The sequence below is a fragment of the Cucurbita pepo genome, chromosome 9 (assembly GCF_057944985.1).
Source record: "Cucurbita pepo subsp. pepo isolate OVF chromosome 9, ASM5794498v1, whole genome shotgun sequence".
In the NCBI taxonomy this organism is placed as follows: domain Eukaryota; kingdom Viridiplantae; phylum Streptophyta; class Magnoliopsida; order Cucurbitales; family Cucurbitaceae; genus Cucurbita; species Cucurbita pepo.
The window spans coordinates 11,035,781-11,061,664 of NC_141806.1; the positions used below are offsets into that span (position 1 = coordinate 11,035,781).

At 41.1% G+C, this 25,884-nt stretch overlaps 1 protein-coding gene and 2 non-coding genes across 3 annotated transcripts; 2 read left to right on the plus strand and 1 right to left on the minus strand.

Annotated features, from left to right (window-relative positions):
- Positions 1-7,194: 7,194 nt before the first annotated feature.
- On the plus strand, positions 7,195-24,029 carry LOC111802366 (putative E3 ubiquitin-protein ligase LIN-2). Its single transcript, XM_087126876.1, has 8 exons — positions 7,195-7,929; positions 20,905-21,305; positions 21,411-21,510; positions 21,613-22,580; positions 22,661-22,808; positions 22,926-23,174; positions 23,278-23,587; positions 23,663-24,029. Exons 1-8 carry the CDS (start codon positions 7,840-7,842, stop codon positions 23,809-23,811), a joined length of 2,415 nt encoding a protein of 804 aa, XP_086983002.1. The 5' UTR covers positions 7,195-7,839; the 3' UTR covers positions 23,812-24,029.
- On the plus strand, positions 14,447-14,586 carry LOC111784429 (small nucleolar RNA Z247). Its single transcript, XR_002813536.2, has one exon. It is a non-coding gene; the product is annotated as a small nucleolar RNA Z247 (small nucleolar RNA).
- Positions 20,219-20,358, minus strand: LOC147791303 (small nucleolar RNA Z247). Its single transcript, XR_015422556.1, has one exon. It is a non-coding gene; the product is annotated as a small nucleolar RNA Z247 (small nucleolar RNA).
- Positions 24,030-25,884: the final 1,855 nt, after the last annotated feature.

A 25,884-nucleotide genomic window follows, 5' to 3' on the forward strand; every position in this document is an offset into this window, starting at 1 on the left:
ATTCGGATTTGACACCTAATAACTCCGACATTCCCCTACACCCGGGTGACATAGTCAAAATAACCTACTAATCACTTCTTAAGAGTGAAATCTATTTTCTATTAAAAATAAGGTTGTCACTCATATGACTGTTACCTTCGAAAAAAATTTCATTTAAAATATTTCATAAATGGTATTATGGACTTAACATTGAAAACAAATTATTTAAAATGACATTGTCGTGAAGCAAGAAGGTAGAAAATAAAAATAAATTTGACGTGAAAGTAAATAAATTAATATTAGCTTTGATCTAAACTAATGGCTACCAAAACATACATGAATAAGACTACCCTAACTCTAGTTTTATGGCCTTGTTCATGACGTCGTCATCCACGTAGGGGTACCTTACCTTTATCTGAAAAATAAAAGTAACACGTGGCTTGAGTAGAAATACTCGAGGTTAGAAAATGCAAACACATACGATATGGAGGGACCTATCCTTTATAAATACATCATGGTATGGCCTTAGGCTGCTTTCCAATCAGGGCAAGGTCGAATGTGTAGTATTTCCCTGACATGATCCACGCACACACACATGGACCTACTTGGTGGGCTCGTATACGTACCCCTAAGCCTGGCTCATAAGGCTAGCGCACACCCACACTGCCTTACCATGTGAAATGCTATGTCTTACCATGCGAAGCCATGTTATAGTTTATACGATGATACAAAATGAAAGTCATGATTACTATGCATACATGACTCATATGTGTACTATGACATGGACGAAAGGAATAACAAAATGATTCTTATTATATGTTATGATTTTAAACCACGGGAACCTAATGCATTTATGTATGTCATGTGCATCAAGATACTTCCCCATCATACTATGTTACTACAGACGCGTACCTTTGATATTTATGTTCACCATAATATCATGTAGGCCTTTCCCTCCATGGTGTCCGGCGACACATCAACACGTTTAGTCTACCGAAGCCAACCCAGTGATACACATACGAGTTCGCCTGGTGGGCCCATGTGCACGTGTATGGGGAAGTACCATACATCTAACTCTCTCGAAAAGAACTCAAGGTCATGGTATATTGTTTTAAAAGATATTTCACACCATACTCAAGCCACATGTTACCTTTCTTTTTAGGTAAAGGTAAAACGTCCTACTCAAATGACGGTAAATGCTGGAATGACCATAGGATATATATTGCCCCTTTATTTTTAGGTAAGATAATATATATATATATATATATATATATATATATATATTCGTTTTGACCATACAAGTCAAGATGTTTTGTCTTTTGACCTCAAAATATTCTCATCTTTATTATTGGCTGTGGAAATATTTGTTAGTGAATAAGAAGGAATTGTTTTTTTTTTGTTTTTTGTTTTTTTTTAATTTTAATTGAAAATGTAATGAAGTTATACAAAAAAATAAAAATAAAAATAATTAAAAGTGTAAGACAGTTATATAAAAAAAATTACTTTATTTTTTAAAATTAGATACTAAATATTTATGTCGTGTATATTTAAATATTATTATATATTTTGTAAATAAAAATTAATAAAATAATTATTTTATGTAGGTTTGGAAAAGCAAAAATATTTTTAAACAGTTAGAATTTTATTAATTATAATTTAAAAAAAATAATAAAATATTTAGACGCATTTTTAAAAATTAGAAATAACTAAATAAGTAATTTAATCCAAATTTGTTATAATTTAACTCAAATTTTTGAATATGGGAAGCTGTCCATATTCATTGAACAGTTGACTTCTTGACTTTGCTTCCATTGGTCCATTGGTCTATTCATTCAATAATACTCTCTCTTTTATTTATTCCCATAAATTAATTCATATATATATATATATATATATATATATATATATATATATATATATATATATATATATATATATATATATATATATATATATTTAATAAATATAGTATTTTCACGTTAAATTATACACCCGCTATCTAATATAGCGTCGTTACTACTAACACATATTAATTTTACGAAAAAAATTATTTTATATTTTAAAAATAATTAAAAGTAGTGTTGCATAAAATTATATACATACCCAAAACCGACTCGATTTAAGTAGGATCACTGAAGCTTCCAACTCATTCACATCACGATCAGTCTGGAAAGAGAAATAATTTGGTGAGTAATTGATTTACTCCATGAGTAGTTAGCTTGTTATTGACACGTTTTACATATTATCTTTCTAATTTTAAGTACTATTTGCAACGAGATAATGTTATGTTTTTGGCTTGGATCGGGTCCTCAGTCCAACTGTTACCTTGGCTCCTAGTCTCATCTACTATGGTCTCCCTATCGATATTAAAGTGTTCAAGATATCTTTAAGCTTTAATTGTTGGCTTTGTTTATGCTTACTACAAATTTTGGACTCGTATGTAAGACTCGCTCTCGGTCAAATACGAGCTCACATACTAAACTCTCTAACGGCCTAAAATAGCACAAACTCGACAATAGCATCGGTCAAGGGTTGTGCGGGGTTTATTAAACTAAAATTACTCATACACCGCTCATGTCATAACCAGCTCATAAACACCGTTAAAATTTCAAGGGTATTTTTAAAACAAAATAGAAATGGATTTGATCTCCAACTAAAAGGGTATTATTGTAAATTTTTAAAAGCAAGTTTGGGCCTGGACTTCTACTCAGAACAATTGGGCCATTAATCAATAGCCTAGCCTCTATGGTAAAATATTACTATTAAATTATTATTTCTATTTTAATTTTATTTTCGTGTTTTGAATATTCTTTAAAATAATTATTTAAGAAATATCTTAAATACATTTTATTTAGAAATAATTTCTTTTTAAAAAATGTTATACTTAAAATATTTCATACAAATAATTTTTTTTTTATTTAATTTCAAGATATACCCGTAATATCTCTCGAGACTTCAAATAAGATCAATTCTTTCAACTTTTCCATTAGTTAATTTCCACGCATCAAAATAACGTGTTCATATTGTATAAGTTGAAAAACGAACACGGACACGCACATGCACACACCGACTTAAAATGAAAGAAGAAATCAAGCCAAGAAAGAACGAGACAAAGGGAGACAAGGAAAGATGAAGCAAGAGAGACAAAAAGATAAGAAAACGAGAGAACTCCATGGTGTTCGTGAATTGAATTTGGTTGGGTTCGAGAAATTTTTTGGAACCTTAATTTTTTTCAATTAAAATTATATTTATTAAATAATGAACTCAATTTAATCCGGACCTATTCCTAACAATTCTAAATACCATAGAGCCTCCACTGATACCTATGTAGCCCTCGAACAACCTCTCCTTAATCGAAGCTCAACTACTTCTCTAGAGTTCTCAAACAAAGTGCACCATTTATTCGACACTTGAAAGTCACAAACTACCTTTAGCTAGGAGCCTCTTTTCCTTCTACCTAGCTCCCCGAAAATAATGTTCGATTTGGCAATGTTAAGCATATAGCTAGCGTTCCTTCTGAGCCAGGATCAAACTCAGATTTTGAATATGATTAGGCCTTGTTGCGGTATAACCTGGTGAACCTCTGATCGACCTTCCAGGGCCCTTACTAAAGAGTACAGGCTTAAATAATCGGTTCGAAAGGACATTTGAGTGTTAGACGAATACGAATCTCTATAATGGTATGATATTGTCCACTTTGAGCATAAGCTCTCATGGCTTTGAGCCGGGCTTCCCCAAAAAGCCTCATAACAATGGAGAGAATATTCTTTGATTATAAACCCATAATTATTCCCTAAATTAGCGGATGTAAGACTTTCATCCTCTAACATTGAGGATTTTATTGACATGACTAAGTTAAGGGCATGACTCTCATACCATGTTAGGAATCACGAATCTCCATAATAGTATGATATTGTCCGCTTTGAGCATTAGCTCTCGTGATTTTGCTTTTGACTTCCCCGACCCGTCTGATACAACCATAGAAAGAAAAAACAAATCACTCACTACACTCCATGGTGTTTCTCTCTCCACCATTAATTTTTTGTTTTTATCTCTTTATCTCTCTTATTTGTGATGAAAGATTCCATTTTCCAAGGTGGGCATGAAAAGTTACCAACTTTAGAGGCAACCAGCCCTAAAATTATGAGGTGTTGGGGGATATGTACCGTAAGTTACAGTGTATCTTAGATCAGTTACCGTAGATCTTGGAGAATCATAGACCTATAAATAGGTCAAAGTCAATAGTATGTAGGATCTATGGTCCACGTTTTCCTTGTTTGAGGTTGCAGTATAGGGTACTATACCCTCTAACCTAATGTTTGGACAATTTTGGGTGTACCTTTTTGCAAATATGCCTTTCTTATAAGATACCCTTGTTTAATTGGGCAGGACCATAATTGATGTGGCTGGTTATACATTTTCTTTACCACGGTTTGGTGCCGACGGTTGTCAAAATCTCGCACCGACTCATTATTAAGGGAAAAGTCGATCTATATACGAAGTTCTTCCAATACGTTCTGTCATTCAATCACATGATCTTAAGAAAATTCATAGGAGGTTACCCAATATAGAATTGGTCCAAATAAAACACGTCTAATCCTGAAGTTCCTATGCTTGAGCTACCGAAAAGAAAGGTACACCTTATTCGATCTTTCTTAGCCATCCTATTCTTAAGATTGCTCTCATTCAGATGTAGTCTCGATTCATTCATGTACCCCTCCTCTATTCGGGTGTCAAATGCCTACCAACTTCTACTTTGATTCGTCACTTAACCACATCTTATTAGGAGAGGTACTGCATTGATACCATTTGTAAGGACCCATGTCCAAAATTCGAATACGAATTTGGAATCTCAATTCAATAGGGGAATGTCGAGGTTATCAGGTGTCGAATTCAGATTCCAAATCCTTATTCGAATCTTGGGTTTGGGTCGTTACGGTTCTTTTATTTTTGTTTTTAACGTTAGGGACCAATAGATATAAATATTAAAGTTCAACGACATATTAAACGTTTTTTTTTTTTTTTTATCGATGGTTGCTATTTAAAGACTAATTTATTGCTATTTTTAAAAAATATTTTATGGATTGTGTATCATATAATAAAAATATTAAATCGTTCGTTTATAAATATATATATATATATATATATATATATATATATATATATATATATATATATATATATATAATGGGAAAAAATCTATTTAAATTAATATTAAATCATTCAAGGATAAGATCGAAAATGTCCAAATATTTCAGAAACTAAATAAAAAATAAATAAATAAAAAAAGGGAATATTCCTTAAAAATTTGAATTAAATATAAAAATAAGACAAATATTCGAATAAGTTGTGAGCTATGACAACCAATCATGAGGCTAATTCAGGCCACGTGAACACGCATCACGATCTTGATGCATCAGTTCACGTGATCCCTAACTTATAAAAATCCTACGTGGAAATATTATTTAAATTCATTTGTGTTTAAAATTATTTTAAATCATTTTATCTTCAAATTTGTTATACACTTAAATATTTATAACTTCAAAGATAGCTAAATCATAACAATGGAAATAGGGCTATTAATATATATATTTATTTATTTATTTATTTGTGGCTTTATTCTAGAATCTTTTAAGCTGAGCGGACTCTATTATTCGTACATGACACTTTTGTCTTTACTTAAAAAATTGTTAATTTTCTTAGAACGAAAAAAAAAAAAAAAAAAAATACTCAGTGAGTGACTCCACTGTTCGGATTAGAAAATCTAAACATATATAACTATAACTTTGTGTTTTATAGGACTTGAAATTATGTCGATAGTCTTAACTTCAAATGTCAATCTAAGGTGAGTTTCGATGTATAGTACTTTTCTACGTACGACCCATGCACATGCGCATAGACCCACTAGATGAAACACCCCGTTTTCGTAAACACTAGACCTGTACATAGAAATAGAACCCAAATTCATTCTTATAGGTATGCGTTTGTACAGACATCTAACGATAAGTTTATGGTCAATGTACATATGGCATGCATGAGGTTTTGCATGAAAAATCATGGTTTCGATGCATATAATACTTCCATGTTATCATGACATACATTCTCTACGAAGATGACATATATAATCAATGTATTTCTAACATATTTCAATTCATGGTGCCTCGAGAGTCATACACATGATCATAAGATTTATATGCATGAAAATACAATACATCACATAAACACACATACATAGACATACCATTATCATATAACACGTAATAAACAACCACAAAATACGTGTTAATCATACAGCACAACAATTTCAATAGTGATTTTACTTTCACTTCCGGCTCAATTTGGTGCTGCTAAGCTTGCTTTAATTGAACATCTTTAAATTCAGTTTCATGCAGAAATTGAGCCTAGAGACAATCCATTTGTGAAACGAACGTAACTATCCTAAAATCAATCCAAAAAAGTGCCAAGTTGTCCAAAATCGTAGCGATATTCACCTCTTTTGGTCTTAATGGTAGAATAAGACAAATATCACTAAACCGAACCGTTTAAACCGACCTAATAATTGCAAGAAACAATATCACGATCAAATTAATCAAAATCGATAAAAAAAAAATATATACATTTTATACTTCTAAAATTACAAGAACCAAATTGCAAACACGACCCAGATTAAAATTAACCACAATAAAAAATTTAAATATCGAAACTAAAAGAATTATCGTTGTCCCTATTTTTAAGAAATATCTATCAAAATTGTTAAGAATAAGAAACAGAATTAGGGTCGAATGTGCAACAAACATACGTGAGATCAAAAGTCCAATTTTCATTAACGTTCACGATGTTTAAATAGAATACAAACTACCTACTAATACCGAAAAAAGAAATTAATTCGAATATCTAAAATATATTCCATAACTCGAGAACAACATTAAAATAAAATTCATATAAAATAAAAAATTTAGTTTTTTTATTTTTTATTAAAAAAATATTTGTCGAACTAAAAAAAGAAATATATATATTTTTTTCATTAAATTTTCTTGTCATTCGCCAAACAAAAAGGCTATTTATTTTTCTGACGAACTTTTTATTTATTTAAAAACTTTCCAAATCCAATAGTGGGCCCAGATACACTTGTCATTAACGGTCATCAAACGGAACCGGCCGGTCCGGTTCAATAATTCGCACCATTTAATACGTCAAAAAAACAAACGAACAATCCGGCCGGTCCAAATGGATTGGCTAAACGATTTCCTTCTCTTCTTCTACTCCTTCATTCACCCATAACCTTTGTTCTTTTCTGCTCCAATCTCCACAACAATGGCGTCTCTACAAGAATTGCTCACTCGAGAAGGCTTCGAGGGGGAAAATTTCTCCAATAATCGAAAGCCCTCGAGGCCCAATGGAGGAGGAGGAGGAGGAAGAAGAAGAAGAAGAAGAACAGTTTCAGATGGCTCTGTTACTCTGCCCATTTACATATGCCATGACAAGAAAATCATCGATTCTTCAAAGAAGAAGCTCGATAAAGCTCTTGTGCGAAATGGGTCTTCGGTATATTCATCGAAACGAGTGGGTTCGGTTTCCGAGACCTCGCTCTGTAAATCAATGGAGGGTTCTAAAGTGGAGGAGCCCGCCATTGATGGAATTGCTATTAGAGCTGTGGTTTCGGTTCTTAGTGGGTATGTGGGTCGGTACTTAAAGGATGAGAGTTTTAGGGAAATGGTGAGAAAAAAGTGTAAATCATGTGGGATTTGCGGCAATTTGGAGATGGGTATGAAGAGTGTTGATAGATTAGTTGAAGAACGTTAAGGAAATGAAAAGGAATTGAGAGTTAAAGCTTCGAGGAACTCCATTGGGCTTCTGAATATGGTGATTTCCGCAACAAAAACGATGAAAAATGGTACTCGTTCTCATCTCTCTGCTTGTGCTCTGCTTTATTTAGCGATTGTTTATAATGTTAAACCTAAAATAGATCATAACTGTATATACTAAAATAGTCTAAGATTTACTAGTTTATGATTTGAAGGGTTTGTTACCAAATCTATGATTTTATGGTTTGTTACCAAATCATAGATTTGGAATGTAATCTTCATTATACGCATCTATAAATACATGAGGTCGTGACCCATATAGGTCATCGTGCCATTCAATCTAACATGGTATCAGAGCCAAGGTTTATTTTTTAAACTCCTCGCCATGTCTTCTTCCTCCTCTCCATCCACCATCTCCAACACCGTCTCAACTACCATGGCGACTTTTGGCCTTAAACAATATCCAATCCCTCTACACCATGTTGTCACAATTCGTCTAACCAAAAACAACTTCATCATATGGCGTGCCCAGTGACACAATCGCACTTTCGAAGGCAGCGGACTAGCGATTGTGCGGCACTCACTTTCCAGCGACAAGTGAGTTAAGCCAATTTGTTCTTGCGTCGCCTACGGCCAAGCGACGTACGGTCGAGCCTCTAGCCTCGGTTTTAAAAGAAGGTTTTAGAAAACGAGGAGAGAGAGAGATTTTTGAAAGAGAGATTTTAGAAAGAGACGTTATATAAGCAAGCAAGAGAAAGATAACAACGGCTTAGCATATATAACCTTGGGTAGGGAGAAGTTGACGACTAGTCATATCCCCCTATAGTACATTCTGGGCCATTTTAGTTCTGTCAGGCCTAGACATGATTTTCTTGAGGTGTCATACGCTCTAGAATTACAAAGGGAAAAACACTAGAATGAAAAGACATGACAAGGGTTTGGCTTGTCATGGGCATGCGGCCATGGGCAACAGGCCCTGGACAGGCATGACCGTGACATCCTCCCCCACCTAATTGGTTGACGTCCCCGTCAACCGACTACTTTCATACCTTGCGATGTGGGTGGCGGCGGAGTTCAGATCTTCGGCGCGTTCCCAGCTTGTTTCCTCTGTAGGGAGATTCTTCCATTTGACAAGGAATTCACGAATCGTCCGTACAGGTCTTCCTATCTTCCTAACCCTGTCGGCTAGGATCTCTTCCACTTCCTTTGTTTCTTTTTGTTTCAGATCGATGCTCGGTCTTGTGGTTGTATTTCGATGGTCGTCGTCTGGATCAGGGTGATAGGGCTTCAAGTTGCTCACATGAATGACGGGGTGAATTTTCATCCATGCGGGGAGTGCAACTCGGTAGGAGGTAGCCCCAATCTTTTTAAGGACTTCAACCGGGCCTTCGTATTTACGAACTAATCTCTGGTCCTTTCGGCTACGAAACCTGATCTGTTCTGGTCTCAGCTTGATAAGGACTTGATCTCCTGCACGGAAATGAAGGGGGCGACGCTTCTTGTCCGCCCATTTCTTCATATGCTTGGAAGCCTTCTCTAAATATGCTCGGGCTATATCTGTCGTCTGCTTCCATTCTCTTGTAAAGTTGTGAGCTTGAGGGTTTTTTCCTGCATAAGGATGATCAATAATATGGGGTAAGGCCGGTTGTCGTCCACTTACAATTTCAAAGGGACTCTTCCCTGTAGACGAGCTTGTTTGACAATTGAAGCAAAATTGGGCGACATCTAACAATTGTATCCAGTTCTTTTGGCGAGCGTCGACGAAGTGACGTAAGTATTCTTCGAGCAAGCAGTTGAACCGTTCTGTCTGTCCATCGGTTTGAGGGTGATAACTCGAGGAGATGTTCAAGGTTGTTCCCAAGAAAGCGAATAACTCAGTCCAGAATGTCCCAATGAATCTGCCATCCCTGTCACTGATGATGCTCGACGGAATGCCCCATAACTTTACAACGTGTTTGAAAAACAGTTGGGCTGTGAGTTCCGCCGAACATAGTTTGGGAGTGGGGATGAACGTCGCATATTTTGAGAACCGGTCCACAATAACCAAGATGGCGTCATATTCCCCGACTTTTGGGAGGTGTGTTATGAAGTCCAGAGATACACTTTCCCAGGGTCTTGTTGGCACAGGTAGAGGTTCCAAGAGTCCAGAGACTTTGGCTTTCTCGACCTTATCCTGTTGGCAGATGAGGCACGTCTTGGTGTATTGCATGATGTCGTCTCGCATGTTTGGCCAGAAGTACCCCTTCTTTATTAGGGCGTATGTTCTTTGCCATCCCGGGTGTCCGGCCCATAAGGTGTCGTGACATTCTTGAATGAGCTTCTTCCTCAGTTCCCCCGTTCTTGGGACGTACAATCTGTTTCCTTTGGTTATTAGGAGGTCCCCCTCAACCCAAAACTGCCGTGTCTTTCCAGCCTTAGCTAGTTCGACAACGGCTTTGGCCGATGGGTCTTTGTGTAAATGTTCCTTGATGATGTCGCGCATCGATCCGTCGATCTTACTTGAATGAATATGGGCTAACATGCACAGGGCCGCATGTTCGCCCTTCCGACTCAGCGCGTCGGCTGCTTGATTACTCTTTCCCGCTTTGTGTTCAAACTTGAAGTCGAATTCAGCCAACGACTCCTGCCACCGGGCTTGTTTTGCTGTTAATTTTGGTTGATCAAAGAAGTGGCAAGTGGCGCTGTTATCCGTCTTCACTACGAACTGCGATCCTAAGAGGTACTGTCTCCAGACTCGAAGGCAATGGACTACAGCCAGCATTTCTTTCTCGGAGACAGTGTATCTTCGTTCGGCATCGTTGAGCTTTCGACTTTCGTAAGCGATGGGGTGACCTTCTTGAATAAGGACCCCACCGAGAGCAAAGTCGGAAGCATCGGTTTCCACTTCAAATGGCTTTGTGACGTCAACCAACCCGAGGACAGGACCCCTCGTCATGGTTGTTTTCAGATTTTCAAAGGCCATTTGACAATCCTTCGACCACGACCAATGGTGGTCTTTCTTCAACAGCTCTGTCAATGGGGCGGCTCGTCGTGAAAACCCTTCGACGAACCGCCTATAGTAGTTGGCTAGTCCTAAGAAGGACCTCAACTCAGATACGGAAGTAGGAACCTTCCATTCTTGGATAGCTTTTATCTTGTCGCTATCCATACTGATTTGTCCACATCTGACGACATGTCCAAGGAAGTGGATGCATGTTTGTGCGAATGCACATTTCTCCTTCTTCACATACAGCTGGTTCTGCCGGAGCTTGTCAAACACTAACTTCAAGTGCACTTTGTGTTCCTCGAGGGTTGTGCTGTAAACAACAATGTCATCGAGGTATACTATGACGAACTGATCCAGGTATTCGTAGAAAACCTGGTTCATCAACGTGCAGAACGTAGCTGGGGCGTTTGTCAAGCCAAAGGGCATTACTAGGAATTCGAAGGCCCCATATCTTGTTACGCACGTCGTCTTGGGTTCGTCCCCTTCGGCAATACGTACTTGATAATATCCCGATCGTAAGTCCAATTTCGTGAAGTACTTGGCCCCGTGAAGTTGGTCGAACAAATCAGATATTATCGGCAGAGGATATTTGTTGCGTACTGTCACCTTGTTTAAGGCTCTGTAGTCTATGCACAGACGCAACGTCCCATCCTTCTTCTTCTGGAATAGTACGGGGGCTCCATAAGGGGCCTTTGCCGGGCGAATGAATCCCGCCTTCAGCAACTCGTCTAGTTGTTTCCTCAATTCGGCTAGCTCGGGTGGAGCCATCCGGTATGCATTCTTTGCGGGCGGCTTAACCCCGGGGAGGAGTTCGATTTCGTGGTCAATGCCTCGACGAGGTGGTAGTGTTTGTGGTAGACTCTCTGGCATTATGTCGGTATAGCTGTCTAATACATCCTTGATTTCCTCTGGGACAGTCTCTTCGGTGGTTGCCTCTTCTATCAGTGGTATGGCCATGAAGGTAGGTTCCTCTCGTGCGAGTCCCCTTTTCAGCTGTATGGCCGAGATCATCCGAAGATTACCTGGTTGCTTGATGCTTGCAGGTATTACTGTGGGGTTACGGTCGGTGATCACCAAGCATTTTGCCAATGGCATTGGGATGACTTTGTGTTCTAGGAGGAACTCCATCCCAAGTACCACATCAAAGTCGTCCATGCGAACCACGACAAGGTCTAGCTCTCCAGTCCAATCCCCTATTTTGAAGGGGACTCCTTTGGAAACTCCCACAATAGGCAAGGCCTCGGAGTTGACAGCTTTCATTTTCCCCGGGTCTTTTCCTATGGTGAGTCCCAATCTTCTGGCTTCTTGATCAGCAATGAAGTTGTGGGTTGCTCCAGAGTCTATCAGAGTGCTCTTGCTCAGTCGAGAGTTTATGGTGGCATCTACGAACATAAGCCCTTTCTCTATTATCTCCTTCGGTTCGACTTTCCGTTGGAGGGCTGACAAGAATTTGAGTGCGCCCATTCGGGGGTTGTCGTGATCTTCTTTCTTGTCTAGCAAAGTCTCGACCCTTGCCTCATTGCTCTCTTGAATGGACACTTGGAGTGCAGTGAGAGAGGCCCGATGAGGACAGTAGGATACCTTGTGGGGGCCTTTACATAGCATGCATTGCAAAGGCGTCGTCAGGTGGTTCTTTTGGTGGTAAGGCCCTCGAGATGTCCCCGCTTGATTGTTCTGAGGAGGTCTATCCGTCCATCCATTCGATCTGTTGGGGCTTCCATTTCGATGGCCTGGTGGTCGGTATGGTTTGCCCCCATTGTTTGGGGCTGGTGTCGCTCTTCTTTGGGATCCTGCTTCGTTCCCACAGTCCACGAGTCTCTCGGCGCAGGCCATTGCGGCAGCTAGGGTTTGGACCCTGTTCTCATGTATCTTTGTTTTGGCCCACGGTTGTAGACCATTTATAAAGAAGAACACCTTGTCCTTCTCTGCTGTACCCCTGATATCCAGCATCAGGGTTGAGAATTGTCTGACGTAGTCCCGTATGTTTCCAGTGTGTTTTAGGGCTACTATTTTCTCCATTGCTATGTGTCCTGCGTTTTCGGGGAGGAATTGTTCCCTCAACTCTCTCTTGAGGTCCTCCCATGAGTCAATGGTGCACAATCCATCCTCGATGTCTTGCACCTTCGTACGCCACCACAGTTTGGCGTCGTCTACGAGATACATCGCAGCTACAGTCACCTTCTTGTCGTCGGTACAAGCCGTTGTGGCTTTGAAGTACTGTTCGACGTCAAAGATGAAGTTCTCCAACTCTTTGGCGTCCCGATTCCCTTTGAAGGCTCTAGGGTCTGGGAACCTTAGTTTGTTGGATCCTGCATTAGTTTGTCCAGCCGTGACACCTTCCACGGCTTTCATGGTAACTTCAATTCGAGTGCTCATGGCGGACATCCTTTCTTGGAGGTCGTCGACTGTTGATCTGAATTCATCAGCCAATCCATTGAACAAACTCATCATTGTGTTTTGTAGTACGTCGAACTCTTCGCCACGTACCTCTTTGTGTGCGACAGAGCTATCCGGACTATCAGACGGTTTTGGGCTGCTCGTAGGAGCAACTCTTTCTTCGAGCGAGGTCACTCGAAACAACAGTTCTGCGATTGGCAACCCGTCTAGGCGGTTGCCCATTGCGTCGACTTGGACGACTTTCTCACTCAGTTCGGTCACCCGTGTTTCCAGGAAACGGAGGGTGTCAGGGACTTCTTTGAGGAACAGCATTTCCTCCTCTATTAGCGTAAGCCGATCGGCTTGTGCTTTGGGTGTCGACTTTGTCGTCGACATGATTTCGGTCTATATGACGTTACGGAGCTAACAAAGCTCTGATACCACTTGACACAATCGCACTTTCGAAGGCAGCGGACTAGCGATTGTGCGGCACTCACTTTCCAGCGACAAGTGAGTTAAGCCAATTTGTTCTTGCGTCGCCTACGGCCAAGCGACGTACGGTCGAGCCTCTAGCCTCGGTTTTAAAAGAAGGTTTTAGAAAACGAGGAGAGAGAGAGATTTTTGAAAGAGAGATTTTAGAAAGAGACGTTATATAAGCAAGCAAGAGAAAGATAACAACGGCTTAGCATATATAACCTTGGGTAGGGAGAAGTTGACGACTAGTCATATCCCCCTATAGTACATTCTGGGCCATTTTAGTTCTGTCAGGCCTAGACATGATTTTCTTGAGGTGTCATACGCTCTAGAATTACAAAGGGAAAAACACTAGAATGAAAAGACATGACAAGGGTTTGGCTTGTCATGGGCATGCGGCCATGGGCAACAGGCCCTGGACAGGCATGACCGTGACACCCAGCTCCTCCCCTACCTACGGAGTACGAAGCTTATGGGCTACCTCGATGGCACCAATGTTGCACCTGCCAAGCTGATCCCTTCCTCAACTGCTGCTGGTGCTGAGCTGGTCTCTAATCCGGCCTATAATCAGTGGTATGATCAGGATCAACAAGTCCTTAGCGGCCTTCTCTCCTCCATGTCTGAGGAGATTCTTCATGATGTGGTTGCCGCTACTACGTCCAAGGAGGCGTGGGATACCCTGCAGCGGATGTTTTCATCGTCAACTCGTGCTCGCACTACTCAGATTCGTGTTGAGCTTGCCACGTCCAAGAAACGAGATCAATCTGCTGCAAATTATTTTTGCAAGATCAAAGGGCTAGCCACCGAGCTGGCCGCCGCCGGCTCTGCCTTGCAGGATGATGATGTGATCGCGTATCTTCTCGCTGGTCTTGGCCCTGACTATGATCCCTTCGTCACCTCAATGACTACCAAGAGTGAAGCCCTCACCCTTGATGATGTGTTTGCACATCTAATGACGTATGAAGCTCGCCAACTACAACACCAGGCTGAACTTCAGTTAAATCTTGGATCTTCTGCCAATTATGCTAGTCGTGGTGGTCAGCAGAAGAATCGTGGGCGTAGGGATCGCGGTCGTGGTCGTTCTCAAGGTTATGCACCCTCTCGTCCTGCTGGTGATCGTCGTGGCCCTTCTGCTCGTCCTTCCTGCCAGATCTGCGGCAAAGTGGGGCATACTGCTATCCGCTGCTGGCATAGGATGGATGAGTCCTATCAAGATGAACCTTCTTCTGCTCCTCCTACGGCACTGGCGGCTACTTCCTCTTACAAGATTGACCCAAATTGGTACAGCGACACAGGCGCTACGGACCATATCACCAGTGACCTGGATCGTCTCGCTGTGCGTGAACGTTATCATGGAGGTGAACAAGTTCAAGTCGGCAATGGAGCAGGTTTGCGTGTTTTGCATACTGGTCATTCTCTAATTAATACTGCTACTCGTCCTCTTGCGTTGCGTAATATTTTGCATGTGCCTGAAATTTCCAAACATCTTCTTTCTGTTCATAAATTTTCTCGTGATAATGACATATTTTTTGAATTCCATCCTTGGCATTTTTCTATAAAGGATCGACAGTCGAGGAAAAGTCTCCTAAATGGGAGGTGTGAATCTGGTCTTTATCCTATTAAGCCATCCGATGTCGATAATCTCAAGCACGCCTTGGTGAGCAGATCTACTACTCACGCCCAATGGCATGCTCGTCTTGGACATCCTTCATCTCAAGTAATAAAATCCATTTTGCGTCTAAATAATATTTCGTGTGCTAGTGAGTCATCTTTGTCAGTTTGTAATGCGTGTCAGTTAGCAAAGAGTCATCGATTACCATATACTAGTTTTTCCCATAGGTCTTCGTCACCTTTGGAACTTATTTTTTCGGATGTTTGGGGCCCTGCACCTCCATCTGTTGGGGGTTTTAAATATTATATTAGTTTCATTGATGATTTCAGTAAATTTTCGTGGATCTATTTGATGCATGATCGTACAGAAGCTCCTCGTATATTTTTGCAATTCCAAGCTCATGTTGAGCGCCTCCTAGATACTAAAATCAAGTGGGTTCAATCTGATTGGGGTGGGGAATATCAGAAAATTCATAACACATTTTTTCGTTCCCTTGGAATTGGTCATCGTGTTTCGTGCCCTCACACACATCAACAAAATGGGTCTGCTGAACGCAAGCATCGTCATATTGTTGAAACTGGCCTAGCCCTTCTAGCTCATGCTCATGTACCTATTAAATTTTGGGACGACGCGTTTCTTACAGCCACATATCTCATCAATCGTCTTCCTACTCGTGTCATCGATAAAAAATGCCCCTTAGAGCTTCTTTTTCATACCCCACCAAATTACTCCTTATTAAAAATTTTTGGGTGTGCCTGTTGGCCTCATCTTCGTCCTTATAACAAACAAAAGCTCTCTTTTCGATCAAAGGAATGTGTCTTTCTAGGCTACAGTTCTTCACATAAAGGGTATAAGTGTCTTGACACCGATTCTGGTCGTGTCTATATGTCTAGAGATGTCATATTTGATGAAAATGTTTTTCCATTCAAGAGAGCCTCACCTAATTCTTCCCCAATCATGCAGTCGACGCATAATGCCCCTGATTTGTGCACCTTGCATTTGGGTAATAGCAGTACTAATTTGGAGAATGATCACATGCATATGTCTGGGCCTACTAACTCTTTGGATGCAGAAAATTTGGTGTCTACATCAGCTTCGGAATTGCCGCAACAATCCTCCGCGTCGCTGCCATTCGAATCGGCGTTGGTTGTTCCGCCAATGATTGAGGCATCGGCTTCTCCGCCAGCAGATGATATTGCGCAATGCCCGGTCGAATCCTCGGCCGTTGGTCAACCAACTGCTGTAGCATCGGTTGCTCCCCTCGCAACGGCTGATACGGCCGTCCCCTCAAATGTGGATCCTGCACCTACTACTCATCCGTATGGTACTCGATTGAAGCACAATATCAAAAAACCCAAGGTGCGTACAGATGGAACAGTAACATATCTTGTATCTGATTGGGGTGGGGAATATCAGAAAATTCACAACACATTTTTTCGTTCCCTTGGAATTGGTCATCGTGTTTCGTGCCCTCACACACATCAACAAAATGGGTCTGCTGAACGCAAGCATCGTCATATTGTTGAAACTGGCCTAGCCCTTCTAGCTCATGCTCATGTACCTATTAAATTTTGGGACGACGCGTTTCTTACAGCCACATATCTCATCAATCGTCTTCCTACTCGTGTCATCGATAAAAAATGCCCCTTAGAGCTTCTTTTTCATACCCCACCAAATTACTCCTTATTAAAAATTTTTGGGTGTGCTTGTTGGCCTCATCTTCGTCCTTATAACAAACAAAAGCTCTCTTTTCGATCAAAGGAATGTGTCTTTCTAGGCTACAGTTCTTCACATAAAGGGTATAAGTGTCTTGACACCGATTCTGGTCGTGTCTATATGTCTAGAGATGTCATATTTGATGAAAATGTTTTTCCATTCAAGAGAGCCTCACCTAATTCTTCCCCAATCATGCAGTCGACGCATAATGCCCCTGATTTGTGCACCTTGCATTTGGGTAATAGCAGTACTAATTTGGAGAATGATCACATGCATATGTCTGGGCCTACTAACTCTTTGGATGCAGAAAATTTGGTGTCTACATCAGCTTCGGAATTGCCGCAACAATCCTCCGCGTCGCTGCCATTCGAATCGGCGTTGGTTGTTCCGCCAATGATTGAGGCATCGGCTTCTCCGCCAGCAGATGATATTGCGCAATGCCCGGTCGAATCCTCGGCCGTTGGTCAACCAACTGCTGTAGCATCGGTTGCTCCCCTCGCAACGGCTGATACGGCCGTCCCCTCAAATGTGGATTCTGCACCTACTACTCATCCGTATGGTACTCGATTGAAGCACAATATCAAGAAACCCAAGGTGCGTACAGATGGAACAGTAACATATCTTGTAGCTCGGTCTTCTGCCTCTGAACCTACTTCACATATTACTGCTATGGAGCATCCCCTCTGGCGTCAGGCAATGAATGATGAATTTCAGGCACTTCAAAAAAATAAGACATGGCACTTAGTTCCTCCTCGTGCTGGTCTTAACGTTATTGATTGCAAATGGGTTTTCAAACTCAAACAAAAGCCAGATGGCTCTATTGATCGCTACAAAGCACGCCTGGTTGCTAAAGGTTTTAAACAGCAGTATGGCGTCGATTATGATGATACCTTTAGTCCAGTTGTTAAGCCCACTACCATTCGGCTCTTATTATCTCTTGCTATTTCTCGTGGTTGGGCTATTCGGCAGATTGATATTCAAAATGCTTTTCTTCATGGCCTTCTTAATGAAGATGTTTATATGAAGCAGCCCCCTGGATTTGTGGATTCTCAACACCCTGGTTATCTCTGCAAGCTGGATAAGTCGCTTTATGGCCTTAAACAAGCTCCGCGTGCCTGGTTTTCTCGCCTTAGCTCCAAACTATTACAGCTGGATTTTACACCTTCAAAGGCTGATGTCTCTCTTTTTATTTTTAACAAAACGGGCATTCAGATGTATATTCTCATCTACGTTGATGATATTATTATCATCAGCTCATCTTCTACGGCTACTGAGAAACTTCTTACACAGCTTCAGGATGATTTTGCCGTCAAGGATCTTGGTATTTTGAGTTATTTTCTTGGGATTGAGGTCCGCCATACTTCTAGTGGACTTATTCTGACACAACATAAATACATTCGAGATTTATTAGCCAGAACCAATATGCTCACCTCCAAAGGTGTGCCCACACCTATGCTTCCCAGTGAGAAGTTGTTATTGAATGGTGGTGAAAAGCTCTCACCTGAGGATACTACTCGCTATCGAAGTGTCGTTGGTGCTCTCCAATATTTGTCTCTGACACGTCCTGATATATCCTTCTGTGTCAACAGAGTGTGTCAGTTCATGTCCTCTCCGACTTCTATACATTGGGCGGCAGTCAAACGAATTCTCCGTTATCTACATGACACTATTGATATGGGTTTGTGTCTTACAAAGTCCAGCACTGATTTGTTGAGTGCCTTTTCAGATGCTGATTGGGCTGGGAATCCTGATGATCGTCGAAGCACTGGAGGCTATGTGATCTTCTTTGGTGGCAATCTTATCTCTTGGAGTTCGAGGAAACAATCGACAGTTTCTCGTTCTAGTACGGAAGCCGAATATAAGGCGGTTGCTGATGCCACTGCCGAATTAATTTGGATCCAAGTTCTCTTGCGTGAGCTCGGGATCTCGCAAGCGCGAGCGCCTAGCCTATGGTGTGACAACATTGGTGCCACCTACCTATCCGCCAATCCAATCTTTCATCGACGGACGAAGCATGTTGAGGTTGATTATCACTTCGTTCGTGAACGAGTATCGACTCGTCAGCTTGATGTTCGACTCATATCTTCCAAGGATCAGCTCGCCGATATCATGACAAAGCCACTGCCAGCTCCTTCTTTTAGCTATTTTAGGCGCAATCTGAACTTAGTAGTACATCGTCCAGATTGAGGGGGGGTGTTAAACCTAAAATAGATCATAACTGTATATACTAAAATAGTCTAAGATTTACTAGTTTATGATTTGAAGGGTTTGTTACCAAATCTATGATTTTATGGTTTGTTACCAAATCATAGATTTGGAATGTAATCTTCATTATACGCATCTATAAATACATGAGGTCGTGACCCATATAGGTCATCGTGCCATTCAATCTAACATGGTATCAGAGCTTGATATTGTGCTCTGATACCATGTTAGATTGAATGGCACGCATTACAAACTGACAAAGATGACTCACTAGCACACGAAATATTATTTAGACGCAAAATGGATTTTATTACTTGAGATGAAGGATGTCCAAGACGAGCATGCCATTGGGCGTGAGTAGTAGATCTGCTCACCAAGGCGTGCTTGAGATTATCGACATCGGATGGCTTAATAGGATAAAGACCAGATTCACACCTCCCATTTAGGAGACTTTTCCTCGACTGTCGATCCTTTATAGAAAAATGCCAAGGATGGAATTCAAAAAATACGTCATTATCACGAGAAAATTTATGAACAGAAAGAAGATGTTTGGAAATTTCAGGCACATGCAAAATATTACGCAACGCAAGAGGACGAGTAGCAGTATTAATTAGAGAATGACCAGTATGCAAAACACGCAAACCTGCTCCATTGCCGACTTGAACTTGTTCACCTCCATGATAACGTTCACGCACAGCGAGACGATCCAGGTCACTGGTGATATGGTCCGTAGCGCCTGTGTCGCTGTACCAATTTGGGTCAATCTTGTAAGAGGAAGTAGCCGCCAGTGCCGTAGGAGGAGCAGAAGAAGGTTCATCTTGATAGGACTCATCCATCCTATGCCAGCAGCGGATAGCAGTATGCCCCACTTTGCCGCAGATCTGGCAGGAAGGACGAGCAGAAGGGCCACGACGATCACCAGCAGGACGAGAGGGTGCATAACCTTGAGAACGACCACGACCGCGATCCCTACGCCCACGATTCTTCTGCTGACCACCACGACTAGCATAATTGGCAGAAGATCCAAGATTTAACTGAAGTTCAGCCTGGTGTTGTAGTTGGCGAGCTTCATACGTCATTAGATGTGCAAACACATCATCAAGGGTGAGGGCTTCACTCTTGGTAGTCATTGAGGTGACGAAGGGATCATAGTCAGGGCCAAGACCAGCGAGAAGATACGCGATCACATCATCATCCTGCAAGGCAGAGCCGGCGGCGGCCAGCTCGGTGGCTAGCCCTTTGATCTTGCAAAAATAATTTGCAGCAGATTGATCTCGTTTCTTGGACGTGGCAAGCTCAACACGAATCTGAGTAGTGCGAGCACGAGTTGACGATGAAAACATCCGCTGCAGGGTATCCCACGCCTCCTTGGACGTAGTAGCGGCAACCACATCATGAAGAATCTCCTCAGACATGGAGGAGAGAAGGCCGCTAAGGACTTGTTGATCCTGATCATACCACTGATTATAGGCCGGATTAGAGACCAGCTCAGCACCAGCAGCAGTTGAGGAAGGGATCAGCTTGGCAGGTGCAACATTGGTGCCATCGAGGTAGCCCATAAGCTTCGTACTCCGTAGGTAGGGGAGGAGCTGGGCACGCCATATGATGAAGTTGTTTTTGGTTAGACGAATTGTGACAACATGGTGTAGAGGGATTGGATATTGTTTAAGGCCAAAAGTCGCCATGGTAGTTGAGACGGTGTTGGAGATGGTGGATGGTATCACATCGTGCCATTCAATCTAACATATAAGATAGAGAAGAATGAGAAGGTTTCTGCTAAGCATGTTCTTCAATTGTTCTGTGATTATCCATTTTTTGCTCGAACCCATTTGCTTCCTGAGCTTTGGGAGCATTTTTTTCTCCCCCATGTTCTCCATTTGAAGGTTTGGTACAATCAGGAGCTTGAATTTGTGTCCAATTTGGATTATGAACATAAGAACAGGACAATCAAGGCCTTGGGTAAGGTCTATAATGAGTATATGGATATGGGAACTGCTCAATTTGCAGTGTATTATATACAATGGCTCAAAGATGGAGCTAAAGCTCCTCCTGTTCCTGTGGTGTCTTTACCTTCAAAATCCATCCATGGAATGTCGAGAAGGTCGTCGGATTCGTACTTCTCGCAGTCGTCATCTTCGTCGAATAAGAACCTGTAAGTTCATCAAGGTTATGTTTCTTTGCATTATTTGAAGTTATAGATCCATTTGAATAATGATTTGATGCGTTTTGTTTTATGTTGCTATGGTGATGAAAATAGATATCATGCTGTATTTGGTCCAAGTCTTGACCAGCAATTGGCTGAGTTGAGGACTGCAGCTAAGGCAAGGAGTTCAAACGAAAAAAGTGTTCCTGTTCATGTCTGTAACTCTATCTCCATCTTCAAAATCAAACCATTTTGTTGATTTCGTTAAGAAAATCGTCTGAACTATCTTTTGTTGGCTTCGATATTGTTTATACAGGATGAACCTAGCAACGGTATAACGTCATCCGTCCTCCATTACAAAACTCATAATACCGACTCGTGGCGTGAGACCGTGAAGTCTGACTATTTTAGCTTCTTCACATGTCAGAACTTAACAAAAGAACACTCGGAAAGTAGTAATATAGTTGCGAAAACCGCTATTCGAGCGGAAGGACGAAACCATAATCTTTCTAGTGTTGTGAGCAGGGCCATAGCCACAATCTGCTCATCGGATATTCTAAATGACTGCGAGATAGCTGTTCGTGTCGTAACAAAAGCTTGGTTGGATGCTCACGGCGACGCTGCCATTGAGGCTGCGTTGTCGAAGCCACCGGTCGTTGAGGGAATGCTAGAGGTTTTGTTAGCTTCCAATGATGATGAGATTTTAGAATTAGTGATATCAGTTTTAGCTGAACTTGCTGCAAAGAATGAGATTATTAGACAGATTATATTGAGTTCTGATCCACAGCTACAAGTGTTTCTTAAACTCTTGAGAAGTAGTAGTTTATTTCTTAAAGCATCAATTGTTCTTTACTTATCAAAGCCACAAGCAAAACAAATGGTTTCTGTTGAATGGTTACCTCTAGTTCTTAGAGTATTAGAGTTCGGAGGTCAATTACAAACGTTATTCTCGGTTCGGTGCACGCCACATGAAGCAGCTTTTTACCTTTTAGATCAACTTCTTAAAGGGTTTGATGAAGATAGAAACTTAGAGAATTGTAGACACTTGATTGCTCTTGGTGGATTAAGTTTGCTGCTAAGAAGGTTGGAGGAAGGTGAGATTGAAGAACGAAAGAATTCCGTTTCGATAATTATGTGTTGTATTCGAGCTGATGGGAGCTGTCGAAACTACCTGGCCGAGAATATGAACAAACCTTCACTTCTTGAACTTATTGTTCATGAAAGCAACACAAACTCTGATAGGTGTGGTCTGGCTTTGCTTGTAGATCTACTCTGTCTTAGTCGGTATGGAACGTTTTTTTGTTCTTCTTGCTTTTTTGTTGCATTATAGTAGCTTACTCGTTAACCGAGCTTCTCGAATACAGAAGAACAAGGATTACTAGACTCTTGGATGGACTTAAAGATGGATGGAATGGCTTGAGCATCATGAACGTTTTGTCGATCTACCTTCAACGAGCTCGGCCCGAGGAGCAGCCTTTAGTTGCAACAATACTATTGCAGCTTGATTTCATGGTAACTTGGTCTCTTTGACAAGCAAATAAAACACTTGTGACTGACTGTTCATCAGTGATTGCTTTTAAATACATTGAAATTGAATGGTTCCCACATGAAGTTGCAGTCACATTGCAGGAAGACTCTCTCAACTGCACCATATTCCGGGAAGAGGCCATCGTGACTATTATAACGTCCTTGAACGCTCGAATATCTCGTGAAAAAACACAGGAGAATTTGGCGAGAGCTCTCTTGATTTTGGGCGGTCGGTTTTCGTGTACCGGAGAGCCAAGTATAGAAAACTGGCTATTACAACAAGCAGGTTTCAAAGAGAACTCTGGTGATTCATTCCACAGCAAGCACATGTACGACGATTTCGTGCAGTCGGTAAGCTTCGTTTCGAAATCTCTTAGATTCTGTTATCTTTACTCGAAAACAATTTGCTTAATGGTTTAATAATTTTGCATCACTTAAAAATTCAAATGGTTAGTATGAAGAGGAAGAGGAAGTGGTGAATTGGCAGCTGAAAGCAGCTACTGTGTTTTTCAACCATGGACATAAGAGTTTACTGTCTGCGCTTTCGACGTCGATGACGAGTTGTATCCCGAGTCTAGCAAAAGCATGTCTCGTCATGGTTTCATGGATGAGCAAATACCTGTTTGTTGTTACTGACGACAAGCTATGTTTGATGGCACCCTCGATTCTAGTACCGCCATTGATAAAATACTTGAATTATGACAAAGATGTCGAGGACCGAGTACTCGCATCGTATTCTTTGCTTAATCTGAGCAAGTATACAGGTAAGAGTTCTTGCACTAAACATTTTCAGTCAAGTATAACACCAAACATCCTCATTGTTCTTTTGTTTTGTATAGAATGTAAGCATATCTTTCGATTGTTCGATGAAGAAGCTCTCGACCATCTTCGAAACCTTTCTTTAGTGACATGGACAGCTGAAGAACTCATTTCGATCGTCGAAAGTGGATCGACACATCAGTATACTGAAACAAGCTCAAGAACATGATTCAGGTTTCTTCTTTTTTCCTGGTTGAATCCATTTCCTGCTCATCATGATTCAGGTTTCTGTGTTTGTTTGATTGTTATGTTTCAAGGTTTTACGTGTAATTTGCTGTTAAATTTGTGAGCTCTAGACGTTTTGTACATAGGAAAGTGTAAAGAAAAAGGCATTGTTAATGTGTTGTTTTGGAGTAAGGCAAGCATTAGGTGATGTTGCTTTCAGAATTTGGTGGGAAGTTTCTATCAGTGTCTTCTGATAAATGGGGTGAGGATGCATTATGAGGGAGAGGCAAGTGTAAGTGGGGACGATGTCTTGGTGGATGCTCACGTGTGAGATTCTACGTCGGTTGGAGGAGGAACAAAACATTCTTTATAAGGGTGTGGAAACCTCTCCCTATCAGATGTGTTTTATAACTGTGAGATTGACGACGATACGTAATGTGCCTAAGTGGACAATATCTGTTAGTGGTGGGTTTGAGCTGTTACAAATGGTGTTAGAACTAGACACCGAGTGGTGTGCTAGCGAGGACGTTGGGCCCACAAGGGGGTGGATTGTGAGATCCCATGTTGGTTGGAGAGGGGAATGAAACATTCCTTATAAGGGTGTGGAAAGCTCTCCCTATTAGACACGTTTTAAAACCGTGAGGCTGATGACGATATGTAACATGCCAAAGCGGAAAATATCTGCTAGCGGTAGGCTTAGGTTGTTATAAATGATATTAGAACTAGACATCGAATGGTGTGCCAACGAGAACGCTGGGTCCCCCGGGGGGTGGATTGTGAGATCCCCACTGTAGTTGAAGAGAGGAACGAAACATTCTTTATAAGGGTGTGGAAACCTCTCCCTATCAGATGTGTTTTATAACTGTGAGATTGATGACGATACGTAGTGTGCCTAAGTGGACAATATCTGCTAGGGGTGGGTTTGGGCTGTTACAAATAGTGTCAGACACTGAGCGGTGTGCTAGCGAGGACGTTGGACCCACAAGGGGGGTGGATTGTGAGATCCCCCATTGGTTGGAGAGGGGAATAAAACATTCCTTATAAGGGTGTGGAAAGCTCTCCCTATCAGACACGTTTTAAAATCGTGAGGCTTATGACGCATGCCAAAGCGGAAAATATCTGCTAGCGGTAGACTTAGGTTGTTATAAATGATATCAAAACTAGACATCGAGTGGTGTGCTAACGAGAATGCTGGGTCCCCAAAGGGGGTGGATTGTGAGATCCCCACATCGATTGGAGAGGGGAACGAAACATTCCTTATAAGGGTGTATAAATCTCTGCCTATCAGACGTGTTTTAAAACTGTGAGGCTGACGACGATCATAACAGGCCAAACAGACAATATTTGCTAGTAGTGGATTTGAACGACTGCACTCCGGTGTTTTTTTTTCTTGCCTATTGAAGCTTATGGCCCCCAAGTCTTCGCATCTTGGGTAGTGGCAGAGCTTGGCATGCCACGTTAGAGCGGTGTTTTGGCTTAGTGTGGCCTACAAGAGGAGAAGAAATTGTATACTACTGTGGTACAAAGATTTTGTGTAACGACCCATGTCTAGGATTTGGAATCCAGATATGACACCTAATAGTTCCGACATTCCCTTGTCTCCTGCGATATGGTCACTTGACCTCGTGCCGAGGCCGAGGGATTGGATTAAGCTCAAATCGTTCTCTTCTTCTTTGCCTCATGACCTAATCCTCGTATCCGGAGTTTGTTCTCTTGGTCTATTGCCCTTTGCAATACCCTCCAAAAACATCTTTTCGAGAGATAGTTTCATCCTAACACATCAACAAAAGTTAGATTTGATTCTTTTTTTTAATTAAATCCTTCTCGTAAGAATCACTTTTTCAAAAAAGAAAAAGAAAGTTGAGCTAACTTTTCATTCTAGGTACGTTACACGACAAAATCTTTCTGGTTACAAGTCTTAATTATAACAAAACGAAAGAATGAAATCTAACGGCCAACACGAAATGATAAGATAAGGAATCAACTACAAGGGGAATAAGATTCGGATTACCTTGTTGATCGAATATCTCAAGACAAGAGCATTGTTTGAGATTCGAATCACTCCACAAGAAAGATC

Excerpts from the sequence above, each read along its gene's own strand:
- LOC111802366 (XM_087126876.1), top strand. The coding sequence starts at position 7,840 with ATGGTGATTTCCGCAACAAAAACGATGAAAAATGGTACTCGTTCTCAT. Across the intron at positions 21,511-21,612 it reads AAAAAAGTGTTCCTGTTCAT|GATGAACCTAGCAACGGTAT; the intron begins GTCTGTAACTCT and ends TTGTTTATACAG. Across the intron at positions 23,588-23,662 it reads TAATCTGAGCAAGTATACAG|AATGTAAGCATATCTTTCGA; the intron begins GTAAGAGTTCTT and ends TGTTTTGTATAG.